General features: G+C 47.0%; 1 protein-coding gene across 1 annotated transcript; it reads left to right on the top strand.

Moving 5' to 3' along the window:
• Positions 1–570: 570 nt before the first annotated feature.
• On the top strand, positions 571–16,832 carry LOC310995073 (uncharacterized protein; the record flags this gene model as incomplete). Its single annotated transcript, XM_083984002.1, has 23 exons — positions 571–714; positions 1,424–1,480; positions 1,695–1,751; positions 1,839–1,953; positions 2,043–2,200; positions 2,309–2,454; positions 3,615–3,756; positions 3,906–3,994; positions 4,109–4,319; positions 4,418–4,603; positions 4,719–4,850; positions 5,588–5,737; positions 8,279–8,337; positions 8,506–8,806; positions 9,476–9,573; positions 10,535–10,850; positions 12,007–12,135; positions 13,552–13,698; positions 15,308–15,451; positions 15,543–15,630; positions 15,728–15,809; positions 16,326–16,547; positions 16,668–16,832. The coding sequence occupies exons 1-23, from the start codon at positions 639–641 to the stop codon at positions 16,830–16,832; spliced, it is 3,270 nt and encodes a 1,089-aa protein (XP_083840128.1). The 5' UTR covers positions 571–638.
• Between the last annotated feature and the right edge of the window lie 280 nt (positions 16,833–17,112).

Below are 17,112 nucleotides of genomic sequence, written 5' to 3'. Positions count from 1 at the left end.
TGATTCTATTCCTCGGGCAGAAAAATTTCCCACAACAACAGACAAATGACAAATGATATTTCAGAAATACGTCTGAAACAAATGATTCAAAATGCATCACATAATCACGTTGTGCCTCTCAGCAAGTTTCTTTGAAAGCTGACTTTCAAGAATATTCAGAATATCCACCAAATATGTGCTTTCCTGCTTTGACTGGCGGATGAGTTTCTCTGTTCATTAATTCATTCAACAGTCTGATGTGTTTACAGTCATTTCCCTTCAGTTTGCATGTCAGAGTGACTGTTATCTGAAGAGCTCGTATGCTGAGCGGCTCTATTTGTGGAAAGAAGAAGTAGAGAGAGGGGACAAATAACAGTTTTTCTTCAGACTCCTGGGGACCGGCCGCCGCTCTCTATGAGCTGTATCACAGAGTGTGTGTCCACGCCCCTCGACACCACCACCAGTGTTTATCTCCCTGAAACATTTCCTTCTTGTTCACTCTGATGTGAGCTGCCTGTGCGTGTATGTGTGTGTATAAGTGTGTGTGTGTGTGTGTGTGTATGTGTGCACCATGTCTGTGACTGGCAGCAGGTTGCGAGCGTGAGAACGTCACCATCTCGGTGTTTCAAGTCTTCAGTCTTGGAGTCTCAGGAGGAGACATGGTTGGATTTCACTCTGACTTTTCAGATTCAAAATGTTCTTCTTGTGCAGGTCATCCACAGCTTCTCATCCTCGGTAAGTGGACTGTCACCTCTGTTTTATTGCTGTGGATTCATTAAAGGGATAGTTCACCCAAAATTCAAATTTCACCCATTATCTACTCACCCTGATGTCGACTAAGAGCTATCAGAATTTTCAGAGTCCTCCGTGCCTTCTCGGAGTTACGGGGGGGTCCGCGCAGCAGCATTTGTCCATAAAATGGTTGTGAATGGATACCACTTTTCTTCGTCCAAAAAGACACACCAAAAAACATCCAAATACCTCCATGCTGCTCGTCTGTAATGTCCCTCTTGTATTGAAGCCGCGACATGAGAAATTGTTCCGAAAAAAATTAAATAAGTCTATATTTTAAGCTTGTTTGTAGCGGAAGCTCCCAGTGTCTCAGTTCACTGCTCTTCCTGTGTCAGTGCAAATCTCGTGCGATTTGCACTGACCGGCGGAACAATTATTTCTCATGTCGGGGCTTCAATACAAGACGGACATTACATACGAGCAGCATGGAGGTATTTGGATGTTTTTTGGTGTGTCTTTTTGGACGGAGGACTCTGAAAATTCTCACAGCTCTTAGTCGACATGAGGGTGAGTAGATAATGAGTGAAATTTGAATTTTGGGTGAACTATCCCTTTAATGATCAGTACAGTTTCTTGTCATGAATTAAAACCAGTAGCAAATTCGCTGAAAGCAGGTTTTTGACTAAAGTTTCTGCTGTTGTTCGCGCTGAAGCTCTGATCCTGGCCCACTACACTACAGTGTCCACTCAGGTCCAAGCAGCTCGAGGAGGTAGGTCCTTCATCCTTGGCTGTCACACTGCAGACTCTCAGTTTAACATCAAGTTGCATTTCACATAAAAAAAAAAAAAAGAGAAAGTGCCAAAGTGACATGATGAGTCGTGTTTTTTTTTCCATTGAGAAACTCAGAATTCATGTGAAATCTGATTGTTTGAGGATATCGATCTGAACTTTCACACTTTCATCACCATCATATCATGTTCCAGTGAAGTGCAAGTCAGAGGAGATCGTTTCCACCTATCAGCACTGTGGGATTCAACCAGGTAATGAAAATACATCTGACTCATCCTGAGATCAGGGGAAAAAGGTTCAGTTTTATCTTCTTACTTTTTGCTGTCTCCCTTTTTCAGGCGGTGTCCATGGTTTAGACTGTTTTGGTAAATATAAAACCCCAGATGTACAAACTTGTGTGTGGAAACCTGGAAACCACTCCTCAGAAAAGACGTACACACTCGTCATCAAGCAGTAAGTTTTACATTTCCCTCCTTTTCTACCTTATATCCTTTTAAATGTACACGTGTCACCATAATAAACATCTCTTATCCTTTTTATAGACCCCCAAAGAGACCCTGCAGATCATTCAGCAACATCGCCACACTCTCTGAAAATGTTGCTGTGTTCAAAGCATTAAACATGACCGCTGAGGTTTATGAACACAGTATATCAAGTAACTGCACAAAAGCCGTTTTCAGTGGTTTACCAAACAGCATGTGTAAGTCTGAAACATCAAATATGAGAAGGTTTCTTATCAGATTCTCAGATTTTCATGATAACTGTGAATATTGCTGATGTTTTTGTTTTTTTTAAAAATATATTTCAGTGCGATGTGGTCCTCCATACACTGTCTCCTTCAGACGCCAGTCTGGGAAACTCCTTGTGACAGTGAGCTGGCCAGAAGACGACAAGAAGGCCATTGAGTTTTACTCTGTGAGATATAAAGCACTGGGCAGCCTGCTATGGGACAAGGTTGGTTTCAACTAAATACTTTCTGTGGTTGATTCAACTTTTTGACTTTACGTGGAATAGCTGGAAACTACTTTTCATCAGGACTGATTAGGTTGTTGTCTTGCAAAAATTTGTCAAAACCAAATAGCCTATATGACGAGCTAAAATGAATAAAAATACATTTAAAATGAAAGTACAAAAGTACAAAAGTGATAACAGTTCATCCTGAGGACTCCATACAAATCTGAACCAAATTTCATGGCAGTTGATGAGATAGTTGTTGAGACATTTATCTCTTTCTTCTCATGCAGATGTTGTTGTATTAGGGTCAACATAAATGAATGAGGGTTTATCCTGTGTGGAGAACAACTGTCAACCATCTAGCAAATGCATTTAGAAAATCTTCTGTCTGAGTCTTTTAATTTTTAAGCAAAACTTAAGGTACTTGCAAGTCTCTGAAGACATTACATTTGATTTAGGGGCTTCCAGCTGTGCATGTTGGGTAAATGTATCTTTATGCCTTAAATAAGTTTGAAGTGCATCTTTATTGTCTGTGGATATTTATGGTTGTGTAACCATAACTATGGACTTAAATATCTAGTCTTAGAGGGATAGTTCAACATTTTGGCAAATTGGCCCATTGTCATAATCCCTATAGTTTTAGGAGTAGGTTTGTTACCTTTAATTGTCGGTGCAAGCTATTTTTAGAACGGCGGAGCAGAGCCGCGAGCTGCTCAGAGCTACGCTACGGAGGCTCATGGGATTTCTTGGTTTCCCTCATCAAACTCAACAAAAAAACTGCCCCAGATGGAAACATGCATCAGCGGTTTTGCATGAATTTACCTAGAAAACAACTCTGTCTCGTAGCGTTCTGTTATTATCTCATAGCGTGGTGAATGTGCAGGTCACAACTTGTCCACCAGAGCGTTTTGGAGTTGTTGGATTGTGTATATGATGAGTTTAATGAGGGAAACCAAGAAATCCCATTAGCCTCCGTAGCGTAGCTCTGAGCAGCTCGCGGCTCTGCTCTGCTGTTCTAAAAATAGCTTGCACCGACAATTAAAGGTAACAAACATACTGCTAAGAGTATAGGGATTATGGCGATGGGCCAATTTGCCAAAATGTTGAACTATCCCTTTAAGACAAATAGATAATTTTTTTCATTTCCATGTTGCTCTCAGCTTTCAGTTCAGTCCCAGAGCGCAGAGCAATGCACAGTGGAGAATCTCAACTCCTCTCTGGTCTACGTTGTGCAGATACAGTGCGTCACTAATAGTAAATGCTCCCAGTGCCCGTGGAGCGAGACGTTCACTGTCCCATCAGGTCAGTTTGTCTCTATTTGATTATTTTCAACTAGTTAAGAAGCAACTTTTATATAAACTGAATGATAAAAAGTTGACTGGATGTTTTCAAGAGCAGGAAAAAGTTCAATTAAAGTTAAAGCTGAAATAATGTTTCTGGTCCTCCTGCAGAACTGACAGCTCAGCCAAGCATTGTCTACCACAGTGATACTGACATTGTAGGGAAAAAAGGCCAAAGACTTCTTTCTCTAATCTGGAAGGTAAACTTTTTCTTTTTAATGCACCTTGTCCTTTATTAGAAACATATGTGTAGTTCACCTTCTGTGGAGCCATAAGTGATGTTAGCAGGATGATTAAAGGACCCTGTGTGTTAGTTTCCTGCTGTAGGCCTGTACGACGGCTTCTACGTGACTGTGGGTAAAGCGTCAGGCGAGCGTCCGTTAGAGCGGATCAACACCACTCAGCCTGAGATCAAGCTGATTCTCTCCTACTCGTCTTATCATCTCAATATCAGCGCTGTCAACAACGCCAGCACCTCGCCACCACAGAGTCTGACAGTACCACAGCGAGAGGAGGACATTCCCAGTGAGCGTTCGTTCACTATCACAGAAGCAAACTGTTTTTTTTTTTTTAAATGAAGCTGAAGAGCTGTTGAGACATGTTTGTGTCCACAGGTGCTGCAGATGGGAAGCTGAGCATCACAGTCCACAGCAACACGTCGTTCACCGTCTCTTGGACGGATGATCTCATCCAAACTTATGTCTGTTACTCAGTGGAGTGGAGGACAAAGGGTCACAAAACAAATTCTATGTCCTTCTACCAGGATGAAAACAACAACAGGACCGTATCTCTCTCAGGAGGTGTGCATGGTAAACATGAACATTATTACATTCAGTAAAGTTTTTAAATAGATCATCTTTGTCATGGAGTAACAAGACAAATGCAAAGATGTTGATGGACCATGTTGGTTCTTTAAATAACCAGAGCCTCTGGAGCCTTACAAGAGATACACCATCACTCTGCACGTCCGCCCAGAGAAGGACACCTGCGACATGAAGCACATCAACAACAGCGAGAGCACCTACGGGACGACCCAGTTCTACTTCAAAGAAGGATGTAAGTGAAAGTCTCTCGTGTTTCCATTGAACCAATTCACATGAAATGTAGAATAGGTATTGATACTGACCCAATAAAACTACACAACCACAGAAACCGTAGCTCTTCAATTCATAAAAAAAAGAGGAAGGGTGGGGTGTGTGTGTGAGGGAGGGGGCGGGGGGTGCAATTTAGAGGCGCAAGGGAAATTTTATGAATCAAAAAAGGTTAATATGTGAATTATTATTCCTCCCACTGTATGTCTCAGCTCTGTGAGGATGTAATGCTGCTCACCCACGTCTCACCCTAATCAATCAGCACTGGAAGTTGTTGTGTAGGCCTGACCTGGTCCCAAAGTCTAAAGGCAATGAAACAATAAAAAAAAAAGAAAAAAAGAAGAAGAAAAAAAAAAAAGAAGGCTCCCTGAATTTCACAGAGAGTTGAACAACTGCATCAGGTTTCATAACCGTCCATTCAGCACTTGAGGAGATATTTCAATCACCAACCTGCTGGTGGCAGGCACCAAAGTTATTCAGATTCATTCTCTGGGGATCAATAATGTTTGTGCATGACAGCAAAATCCATTCAGTAGCTGTTAAGATATTTTAGTGTGAACTAAAGAAGTTGACCAACCAATCAATGATGTCCTATGCCTGGGAAACAAGCATTAAGATCAGATCTGAAATCTTAATTCTGCAGGTTTCTACTCACTTTGTCCATAACAAACAGTCTGACCTATTGATGTTGTGTCTGCAAAGCTCCCGTCGGTGCTCCCTCCAACGTCAGCACCTTCAACGTGACGCTGACCTCGGCCGTGCTGCAGTGGTTGTCCATCCCGGAGGACGACCTCCGAGGTTTCCTGCTGGGTTACATAATCCACTATGCAGAGTACACCCACAGAGGGACGAGTACAAAGAAAAGTGAGCAAATTAAGTAAAACACACTACACTTGATGTTCTGGTTTATCAATAGAAAGCCTAATCAATTTGTAGGAGCTGTGTTCAGCAAAAAAAGGCAGTTCATCTCTCACTGTCAGAGTCTCTGGGGGTTTGTGGAGCACTGAGTCAGACCGAAAATCAGATGCTGACAGTTAGAGCTAACTTCAAAGCCACAGTCACCACCACAACATTAACATAAGTCCATCATGGCTTCAGTGGTCTAGTCAAGAACGTGGTGGGGGTGATTTGACTGACATGGCTGTGAGAGCAGAGTCTGTAAACCTGTCTTCTGATTCTCTGAATGATCCAAACATACTTTATAACTGGTTAAACTACTGTTATTTTGATGTATGTTGCTACAGTTAGCCAGCTAATGCAACAGGCCTGACAAGTAGGCCTACTTTTATCAATATCGTAGGGTTACTTAACGTAATCCCTGGTTCTTTGATAACAGAGTGAGGTGTTTCACTATGGGAATCGCCTTGGCATGACCAACTCTACGGAAGCTCCAATGACACAACGTCTGTCTGTGACAGACAGGTCGAGCTGTGCTGGGGCCCCGCCCCCTCACACTACCACAGCCGACCTGCCCCTCCCAACTCATTCTAGACCGGTTTCTTTCCGTGCCTATGCGGGTAGGAATGTGATGGTGAAACACCTCACTCTGTTATCAAAGAACCAGGGATTACGTTAAGTAACCCTACGTTCTTTTTCTAACTTCGTTCGGTGTTTCACTATGGGAGATATAGCCCACTCCCGAATTGCCTTTAAAGGGATAGTTCAACATTTTGGCAAATTGGCCCATTGCCATAATTGCTATAGTCATAGCAGTAGGTTCGTTACCTTTAATTGTAGGTGTAAGCTATTTTTAGTACAGCGGAGCGCAGCAGCAGGCTGCTCAGAGCTACGCTATGGAGGCTAAGGGAATTTCTTGGTTTCCCTCATCAAACTCATCAAATACAAAATCCCAAAACTCCACAGCGCTTTTGTAGACAAGTTGTGAGCTGCACAACCACCACGCTATGAGATAATGACGGAACGATACGAAACGGAGCCGTTTTCGAGGTAAATTCATACAAAACCGCTGATGCGCGTTGCGTTCAGGGATAGTTTTTCAGCAAGCAGACTCTGTATTTACCCTGTATTTACCTCGAAAACGGCTCCGTTTCGTATCGTTCCGTCATTATCTCATAGCGTGGTGGTTGTGCAGGTCACAACTTGTCTACAAAAGCGCTGTGGAGTTTTGGGATGTTGAATTTGATGAGTTTAATGAGGGAAACCAAGAAATTCCATTAGCCTCCATAGCGTAGCTCTGAGCAGCCAGCTGCTGCGCTCCGCCGTACTGAAAATAGCTTACACCTACAATTAAAGGTAATGAACCTACTGCTATGACTATAGCGATTATGGCAATGGGCCAATTTGCCAAAATGTTGAACTATCCCTTTAATCTCCCGAAGCTCTAATCATGTTAAAGCCCGGCAGTGGCTGCTATACAGACCCTGGTCTGTTTGCCTCTAGCACCGCCTGTGCTACAGATGGCCCTGAGACATCCAGCCTGTAAAACCTTATGAAAGTGTGGGGCGTAGCCCAGCTCGCCGCCGCACAAATGTCCTGTACTGAGACTCCCCTAAACAGGGCCCATGACGTGGCCATGCCTCTAGTGGAATGAGCCCTCAAACCCTGGGGGGGCTGCAAACCCCTGCATCCATAGGCCAGAGATATGGCTTCCACTATCCAGTGGGACAACCTCTGGCGGGACAAAGGCTTTCCCCTATGGGGAGTGGCCCAGGACACAAACAGCTGGTCATCTCTCCTGACACCTGCTGTCCTACTCACATACACATGGAGCGCCCTGACGGGGCATAATGTGTTAAGCTTTTTCTCCTCAGCTGAGGAGAATGGAGGTGGGTGGAAAGCCAACAGCTCCACTGTGGGACACCTGTAACCTGACTCAACCACCTTAGGCACGAAGGCTGGGTTGGGCCTAAAACAGACCTTAGAGAGCCCTGGTGCAAACTGTAAACAGGACGGCCGTATGGATAACGCCTGTAGGTCACTCACTCTCTTTGCTGTAGTTAAAGCTAAGAGCAAAGCTGTTTTCAGTGAAACAAACTTCATCTCCGCCACCTCCATAGGTTCAAATGGGTGGAGAGAGAGGGCATCCAGCACCACTGACAGCTCCCACAGGGGAACCAGGGGTCTGGAAACTGGGAGTTTGCGTCGTGCACCTTTCATGAAACGACAGACTAAGGGATGTTGCCCTACAGGCTTGTCTCCAAAGCCCACGTGACAAGCCGAAATGGCAGCCAAATACACCTTAACAGTGGAAAAAGCCTTTCCTTTGTCCACCAAATCCTGCAGGAAACACAGCAGGTCCACCACTGAACACTGAAAAGGGATGATATGTTTCAAGTCACACCACTCCTCAAAAACACGCCATTTACCACTGTAAAGAGAGCGAGTAGAGGAGGCTCTTGCGTTCTGAATGGTGTCAATGACCTGCGCTGGCAGGCCTGCAGCACTCAGGTTCCACCTCTCACGGGCCAAGCCCAGAGTGCCATGCGGTCTGGGTGGGGGTGGTAGATTTCCCCGCCCGCCTGGGACAGAAGATCCCTGCGTATGGGGAGCGGCCACGGCTCGCCCCCTAGCAGCTGTATTATTTCTGCCATCCAATGTTTGGACGGCCATCGTGGCGCTATCATGATTAATTGCAGGCCCTGTTCTCTCACTCTGATCAGAGTCGGGGAGATCAGACTGAGCGGTGGAAACGCATAAAGCAGCACGTCTGGCCACGGGTGTGCCAGTGCATCCACACCCAGAGGTGCATTTGCGTCCGACAGGGAGAAAAACAGTGGACATTGCGCGTTTTCTTGCGAGGCGAACAGATCTACGGCTGCCTGGCCGTATCTGAACCAAATCTGCTCCACCACCTGCGGGTGGAGCTTCCACTCTCCGTACAGGGGATTCCCCCGGGACAGGAGATCCGCCCCTCTGTTCAAAACGCCCGGTACATGTGTCGCTCGAAGAGACAGGAGCCAGGTACTGCTCCATAAGATTACTTTCCGAGCTAAGCTGTGCAGCTGCAGTGACCGAGTGCCGCCCTGGCGGTTTATGTATGCCACTACAGTGGAATTGTCTGTCTTCACTAGGACATGGTGACCCTGAAGAAATTGCTGGAAATGTTTCAATGCTAGAAACACTGCCCAAAGCTCCAGAACATTTATATGAGACAGAGCCCGGCTCTGATCCCATATCCCATTCACTGTTCTGCCCAACATGGTCGCTCCCCATCCTGACAGGGACGCGTCCGTTGTCATGGTTACCCTGGACGCCACCGCGCCCAGCGGCATCCCCGCCGCTATGGCTGCTGTGTCCCTCCACGGTCGGAGAGCCGCCACACATGCCGGTGTTATTACCAACCTGCGGCTGAGATGACGGCGTGGGCATAGGCGGAGTGCCGCGACCCAACGCTGAAAATCCCTCATCATCAGTAGCCCCAGATGTACCACAGAAATCACTGATGCCATGAGGCCGAGCAGGCGTAGGCATAGTCTGAATGACACGGCTTGCCCCAGCCTGAATAGAGAGAGACACTGTGTTAGGGACATTAATCTCCCCTCTGATAGCGTGACGCGAAAAGAGAGAGAGTTTATGTTGAGACCCAGGTATTCTGTGCACTGTGTGGGCTCCACTCGGCTCTTCGCCCAGTTTATATTGAACCCGAGATCCCCGAGATGGTTTATCACCGCAGCGGCATCTCTGGCCGCTTGTTCCCGCGATGGAGAGCATATCAGATAATCGTCTATGTACGAGAATATTCTGATACCGCTGCTCCGTAACGGAGACAGTGCTGCTTCCACACATTTGCTGAACACCCTGGGAGCTAGTGACAGCCCGAAGGGAATCGCCTGATACTCGTAGGCTTTGCCCTGAAACGCAAACCTGAGAAATTTTCTGTGCGCGGGATAAATGGCGATATGAAAATATGCGTCCTTGAGGTCGATCGTGACAAACCAATCGCCCCGACGGATTGACTGAATGAGCACTTTGTGTGTCAACATTCTGAATGTGTATTTTCGTAGGTGTCTGTTTAACACACGGAGATCTAAAATGGGGCGAAGGGATGAGCTTCCCTTCTTGGGAATGAGTAAGTAACGGGAGTAAAAACCCTGTTGAGCTTCCTCGCTCGGGACGGCTCTGATCGCTTGTTTGTTTAATAGTGACGTTATTTCGTCCTGTAAAACTCGAGCCGCATCCCCTTTGGCCACTGAAACTACCACACCGTTGAATCTGGGTGGTTTCATAGCGAATTGTAGTCTGTAACCCCGAGAAACAGTTGACAAAACCCATGGGTGAACTGCGCATGCGCGCCAATTTGCCGCCCGGGCAGGCAACGTGCTTATGTTGTCGCACTGTGGTGACGTCACCCGCTGTGACTGGCGGGATCTGTCTCCCATCAGAGGAGCGTGAGCTCCCCCTGTGGGAATTGAGGGGGCATGGCAGTGTTTTGTCTTTATTTTGTTTTTCTTTTTGTTTTGGGGAAGACAACTCGCCCTTGGCTCTGAGCCTGGCTGCGAGGGTGTGAGATTTATTTTTGTTAAACAAGGTGAAAGTGCTTGGTGACACTGTGTTACCCTCTGACCCCGACTGTCCTCCTCTTGAACATGAGGGGAGAGAGACAGAGAGACCTCTGGACCACACAGAACTGCCAGAGTCTCTTGAACTGCGGGGATTTGATTCACCCCTGACTCCCTTCTTTTCTTGAAGGGAGGGGGGAGGGAGAAGCTGGGGCTGTCAGGGCGCCTGCTTCCTCTTTGCACCCCTGGGGTGTTGGGGACGGCCTCTTGCTGCCGCAGCAGCGAAGGAGTGTTTGCCCCATGGCTTTTGGTTCTGCTGAGGCTGCTGTTGAGGCTGCTGGTTGGCTTGCTGACCAGCTGCCTGCCTCTGTGGTCTGCCCCCCCACTGTCTCCCCCTTACTGCTGCAGCCGCAGCAGCAAAGCCAGTTCTTGGAGCCTGAGGGGGACGAGGGGTGGGTTTCCGTGGAAGACAGAGATCAAAGGCTTCGCCTTCCTGTTTCCTGAGGGTGCTGGTCTCCCTCATCTTTTCCAGCGCTGGACCGAAAAGACCTTTGGTGGGGTCATATGGCGCGTCCATGACCTCTGCCTTCTGAGCGTCGCTCAGGCCTGAGAGATTCAGCCACAAGGCTCTCTCACCTGAGACTGCCAGCCCCATCACTCGACCGCAGCCTTGCACCGCGCCTCGTGAGGAGCGTAGGATGAGGTCGTTGACAACACAAATCTCGTCCCAGAGGGCCGGGTTAGGTGCCCCTGAGTCCAGTTGTCGACCCATCTCTTCCAGGATCTCTGCCTGGTATGCAGACAGCAGTGTGCCTGCGTTCAGGGAGCATACTGACTGTGCTGCATACTTGTACATCCTCTGGAAAACGGAGGCGGTGAGACGCTCCGTTTTGCTGGGCAGGGAAGTGGTAGAGGAGGCTGAGAGAGAGCGTTGGTTGGGGTGGAGGTGAAAAGCCACCGAAGGCTCCACTACTGGGGGCTCGGCCAACCCCAGTTCCCCCATGCCATGGATCTCCAGCATAGAGTAGCCCTTGGTTGGAAGCTTACTCTTAAATGGGCTGGACCAGTACCGGGTCATTTCCCTCATGCAGGCTGGTACTGGTGGCAGGAGTTGCTTTGATGGTGGATGGGCTGGTGGGAGCCTTTTGCCATCATACAAATCTCTCTCCGTCCCCTCGGCATCTTGGGCTGCAGGCCACTGTACCCCTAGCTTTGCTGCAGCCCGTTTGCAGACCTCATACAGACTACTGTCCACTGGAGCAGTATCTGATGCGCTGGGGGGTCTGGACTGTTGGACAGGAAAGGTGGAATCCTCCTCCTCATCGTCCATTTCGTCCATGTTGAGGAGGTCAGAGTTGGCATCGCCCTCTGCGTCCTCACAGTCAGGCTCCCCTTCGAGGAGGTCCTCGAATAAGGGAGGCATGTCTGTGGCCTCATCATCCATCATGTCCACCCAGTCCTTAGCTGGTGGCTGATGTGTGATGGTTGCTGTCTGTGGGGTGGCTCCTGCCAGGCATGGGTCCTGGTTGCTAGCCACAGCCACTCTCAGCCTTCTTTCCAGTACCTTTTCTGGCATTGACGCACAGTGGGGACACGACTGGGGATCAGCCAGCGATGCTTGGGCGTGTTTAGCGCCCATGCACGCGATGCACATGCGATGAGGGTCCCGGCCCGAGATGAACGCTCCGCATGACGCGGGGCACGGGCGGGATGCAGCCTCCTTCCCCTTCGGCTCGGACCCTTTGGCGGGGGTCGCGGCCGAAGACATGGTGTCTGGAAAGGGAGATGTAGGTGAGTATACAGCCGTAAGGCGCGCCGTAACGCGGTAGCCCGTCGGTGTTACCACCCGGGGGTTTAGCCCAAGCTAACCGCGTACCGTGAAGTTTTGCTCGTCGTAACACGTTAGCAGAGCTCCCGCGTACCGTGAAGTTTTGCTCGTCGTAACACGTTAGCAGAGCTCCCGGTACTCAGTCTAGCTTATCTCAGTGTTCTTATCTCACAGACCGATGCTTTTATGTAAGTATGGATACATGTTCCTCGGAAATCCATGAAATTGGATGTGGGGTTCCCCAAGGGTCAATTTTAGGTCCTCTTCTTTTTAATCTGTACATGCTGCCCCTTGGGGACGTCATCAGGAGGCACGGCATCAGCTTCCATAGTTATGCTGACGATACGCAACTGTACATCGCCGTGTCTCCTGATGACACAGGGCCAATTGATGCCCTTTTTAACTGCATTTTAGACATCAAGTCATGGATGGCAGTGAATTTCCTACAGCTCAACCAGGACAAAACTGAGGTTTTAGTCATTGGTCCTGAAGGCCAGAGAGAGAAACTTTTACCAAAACTACAGGATCTTAAACCAACACAGTCAGTAAAAAATCTGGGCGTGATTTTTGACTCTGAGCTGAATTTTCTTCCACATATCAAAAATATGACAAAAATAGGTTTTTATCATCTTAAAAACATAGCCAGAGTCCGCCCGTTTCTCTCTCAGGCCAGTACGGAGGTGCTGATGCATGCTTTTATCACCTGTCGATTAGATTATTGCAATGCCCTGCTCTCTGGTCTTCCCAAAAAGAGTATTTTTAATCTCCAATTATTACAAAACTCAGCCGCACGAGTGCTGACGAGGACCAGAGGGCGGGAGCATATTACGCCAGTTTTAGAGTCGCTGCATTGGCTCCCCGTACGCTTCAGGATCGATTTTAAGGTTCTTTTAATAGTTTTTAAATGTCTTAACGGCCCTGCGCCCTCTTATTTATCTGACCTGCTTTTACCATATCAACCCTCGCGGAGCCTGAGGTCCTCCGGCACCGGCCTTTTATCCATACCAAAACCCAGAACCAAAACCCATGGTGAGGCGGCATTTAGCTATTATGGCCCCCACCTGTGGAACAGCCTGCCGGAGAGCCTCAGGACCGCAGAGACTGTTGATATTTTTAAGGGAAGGTTAAAAACACACCTTTTTAGTCAGGCTTTTAACTAGATCTTAAATTCTTCTTATGGTTCTATCTTATTTTTCTGCTTCTATCTTGCTTTTAAAGATGTTATTAACCTTAAATAATTTTACTTGTTTTACTTATTTTATTTATTATCTTACATATTTTTATCTTTTTAAACTGTTTATTCTATTAACTAATTTTTTCAATGTTTTTATCCTATCTTATGTTTTTAATTTTTAGCTTTAACTCCAGTGTTTCCTCAGGGGGGTCTTCCACGCTGGGAGCTGTGTCTGGGCTGCTGCTGGGGGCGCTGTCCCTGGGTCCCTTCGGCTCCGCTGGCTGTGGTCTGTCGGGGTCGGGGGGCCTGGGCGCTGGTGCCCCCTGTGGCACGGCCTGCCACTCCTCCCAGTGTGGACGGCCCCAAAGATAGCGCTTCCTCAATCCTCAGTGTCATGCCATGTCTCCCTAGTGTCAGTAGTGAGAGAGAGTGTGTGTGTGTGTGTGTGTGTGTGTGTGTGTGTGTGTGTGTGTGTGTGTGTGTGTGTGTGTGTGTGTGTGTGCAGTATGGGGTGTGGGAGGGAGGGGTTTTTACTTGTAATTTGTTTTTCTGTTTCTATTTTTCTGTGTGTAAAGCACTTTGTGTTGCATTCCCATGTATGAAAGGTGCTCTATAAATAAAGATTGATTTGATTTGATTTGAAGAACGGTGCTAGCGAAAACCCGGTTGACTCGCCGTAACACGTTAGTCAGCGGGTATTAAGCTGCACTGTAGCCGGCTACACCAGTGAGCTAACACGGTGTAGCCAGGTAGCGGCTCGCCCTGACGCGTTAGCCCAATGCTAAATAAACACAGTCGGCTACTCCGGTAACTTAATGCTGGGTAGCCAAGTAAGCAGCTCGCCGCGACGCGGACACTGCTCACAAGACCGTAATACTTACTCGGCCAATCCAAACCGAACCCGGAGCCGCGTTTGGCGACGTGAGTCCCTTAACGGGTCGTCTGAGAACGGTTAAGCGGGTATCCAGGCTAGCTCGGCTAGATCAGCTGAGGGAGCTTCGTTTCGTTCCTCACGGGAAGAAAGCGAGAAATGAGTTGGGAGGGGCAGGTCGGCTGTGGTAGTGTGAGGGGGCGGGGCCCCAGCACAGCTCGACCTGTCTGTCACAGACAGACGTTGTGTCATTGGAGCTTCCGTAGAGTTGGTCATGCCAAGGCGATTCCCATAGTGAAACACCGAACGAAGTTAGAAAAAGAACCTTGGAACAGTCAAACGATCATCAACCACCAGCATTCTAGCTAAATTACAGCATTTGTTAATATGAGAGTGTTTAATTTTGAAGTGCATCAAACCCTTGAAGAATCATTTTCCAAGATGAATACAAGTCAAGCAGCCATGTTAACAGCTCTGGGAAGCTCCTTAAGTACAGTGGTGTCAAAGTGTCTTGAGTTAAAGGGACAATGAGGAGTTTCTATTTGGTTATAAAAAAGTATCACGTTAATGTGGATGAATCTACGCTACCCACACTTGTTAATGGCTCCATTTTCGATAAATATATCATTTTGTCTCTATCTTTATTTTGTTATTTTAATTAATGGTGGAAGTGTTGGGCGAGCTGACTCCGGCGGGTCATGGGAATAACGCCGGTGAATCGCCGTTTATGGTCGGAACTACGACGGTATCTGATCGTCTCCGAACCTCTGACTTTCATTGTTGATAAATGAGAACATTCTTGACAAGACGGCCGTATTGCGCCGGTCCAAGAATTTCACCGTGCGCGCGGAGGCTCATGGTAAATGTAGTATGAAAACACTTCGCTTTCCAAAACTCCTCGTTGTCCCTTTAAGCATGCTAACGTTTGCTAATTAGCACCAAATAAAAGTCGGCCGAACTATTTTGACCGAATCTAAATCTGATCACTTCAGATATTTCATGGTGAATGCATCCCTTTATCTGTTCACTGTTAGCATGGCTCAAGACTGTTTTTATTGAAATATTTTTGTTGACAACTCTTTGATTCCAGATGTTACTGTGGATCCGGAGATTGATACCTATGTATTGGAGGATCTCAAAAGTGACACATCATACCACGTCAGGATATCAGGTCTCACCCGGGCGGGGGCAGGACTACCCAGCACCGCATACGTCTTTAAAACAAATCAGCAAGGTTATTTCAATATAACAGCTTAAATGTCTTATATTTATATCTGCATCAGATTCTAAACATTCATCTTTGCTATTTTTGTTTCCTTTCATAGGGCATTCTAATGATCATCTGACAGCTATCATCACTTTCTTCGTTGTTGTGGTTGTTGTGCTGATATTTGCAGGTCCATTAATAAAAAGGTACCACACTGAAGAAGCTACACAAACGCACAAATACACACACTAATCCCTAACATGATTAAACAACATCTACTCTACTCATATCTGCTTTATCTAGAGCAAAAGTCATCCTGTGGCCCAGCATACCTAACCCTGTTAACAGCAATGCCATGCAGAAACTAGAAAAACCCTTTGAGATGGTAAGTGTCTGTTTGGGCTTTTTGTTTCTTAGCATTGCAGAGACCCAACAAATTCCTCAAGTTACCTGCCCGACAGCTCAGAAATTACAGTCAACTGGGTTAATTCTGCTTGGACTGAATCATAGAGGCTCATGTTCCTAAGTGGCTTCTGGGTTCCTCAGAGAAATCAGACCAATCGCAGCCGCAGACTCTTCTTGTCTGAGGTTCGCTAACGGTGGAACAAGGAACCGAATGCTCAGAACAGGGTGTCCCTCTGTACCTCTGAGAATATCTTACCACCTCCTCTCTTAACACATTTAACGTCCTAACATTTCTAACAAGGACTCCCTACTCACTTTTAGTTCTTGATCCTCTTGGACTCATCAAATAAATGTACGACATATCTACACCAAGGACTTGTACAGTCCTAGTGGCAGCTGTTTGCTAAAGCATGAGGATTTAACTTGTTCATACTCCCAGATGTTTGTTGTTCACGAATTTATGGAGGAATTTTTCAACTGTGTCTATTTCACACAGGAACTGCTGGAGTCGATCAGCACCATGAAGATGGTGGAGTGGGACACGAGTAGTCTTCAGTTAGTTGAGAAAGAGACTGCGTTCCCCAGCGTGTTGCCGCTTCTCCACGACTCAGAAGACGAGGAACTCTCGCCAGAACCGACTTCTGACTGGATCCAAAGAGACTCAGAGGATGCGGATGGAGAAAACATCCCCGAAGCTACAGAAGACACACCCTTGAACGTACAGCAGACAAACTTACAGAGTTCTCCTTTTGTGTTTTCGGGTGGATATACAACAATGGAAATGTTTCAGCAGGGTATGCCTCAGGCTTCTCCTGCAAATACCCAAACTTGCACTCAGGCCAGCATGGACAGTGGTGCCGCAGACGCCCCTGCAACAGTGGTGAGGTCAAGCTTGGACTATGTAAGACAGTTCAGCACCAGTCCGATCCTGGGCAGCGAAATGAACAGGTGTCATGACGACATCCTGACTGACACGGCCTCATTTACAGACGACTGGGACTGAATGACCCAAAAAACACAAGTCTATCAATCTAATCTCTACAACATCGTTGTTATCACTCACCAGATCTCAGTCCTGCGTTTTGTTCTTGTGTGTGCTCATAGTTAATATCTTATCTGGTTTGTATGACATCTGTGAAGGTTCTCAGTCATCCAGGTCATTGTGGTTGTTAGATGCTAAATTAGAAGGCAATTACTGAACATATCTTGACTCTTCTCTAGAACTGAAGAAGCCTGAGAGGTGAAACGGCTTTGAGAGCTTTGAGAGTCAAGGTGCCTTTGAT

The sequence above is a fragment of the Trachurus trachurus genome (assembly GCF_905171665.1).
Source record: "Trachurus trachurus genome assembly, chromosome: 12".
NCBI lineage: Eukaryota > Metazoa > Chordata > Actinopteri > Carangiformes > Carangidae > Trachurus > Trachurus trachurus.
Note: the sequence above shows the minus strand (reverse complement) of the source record. Positions and strands in the feature narration are given on the sequence as shown.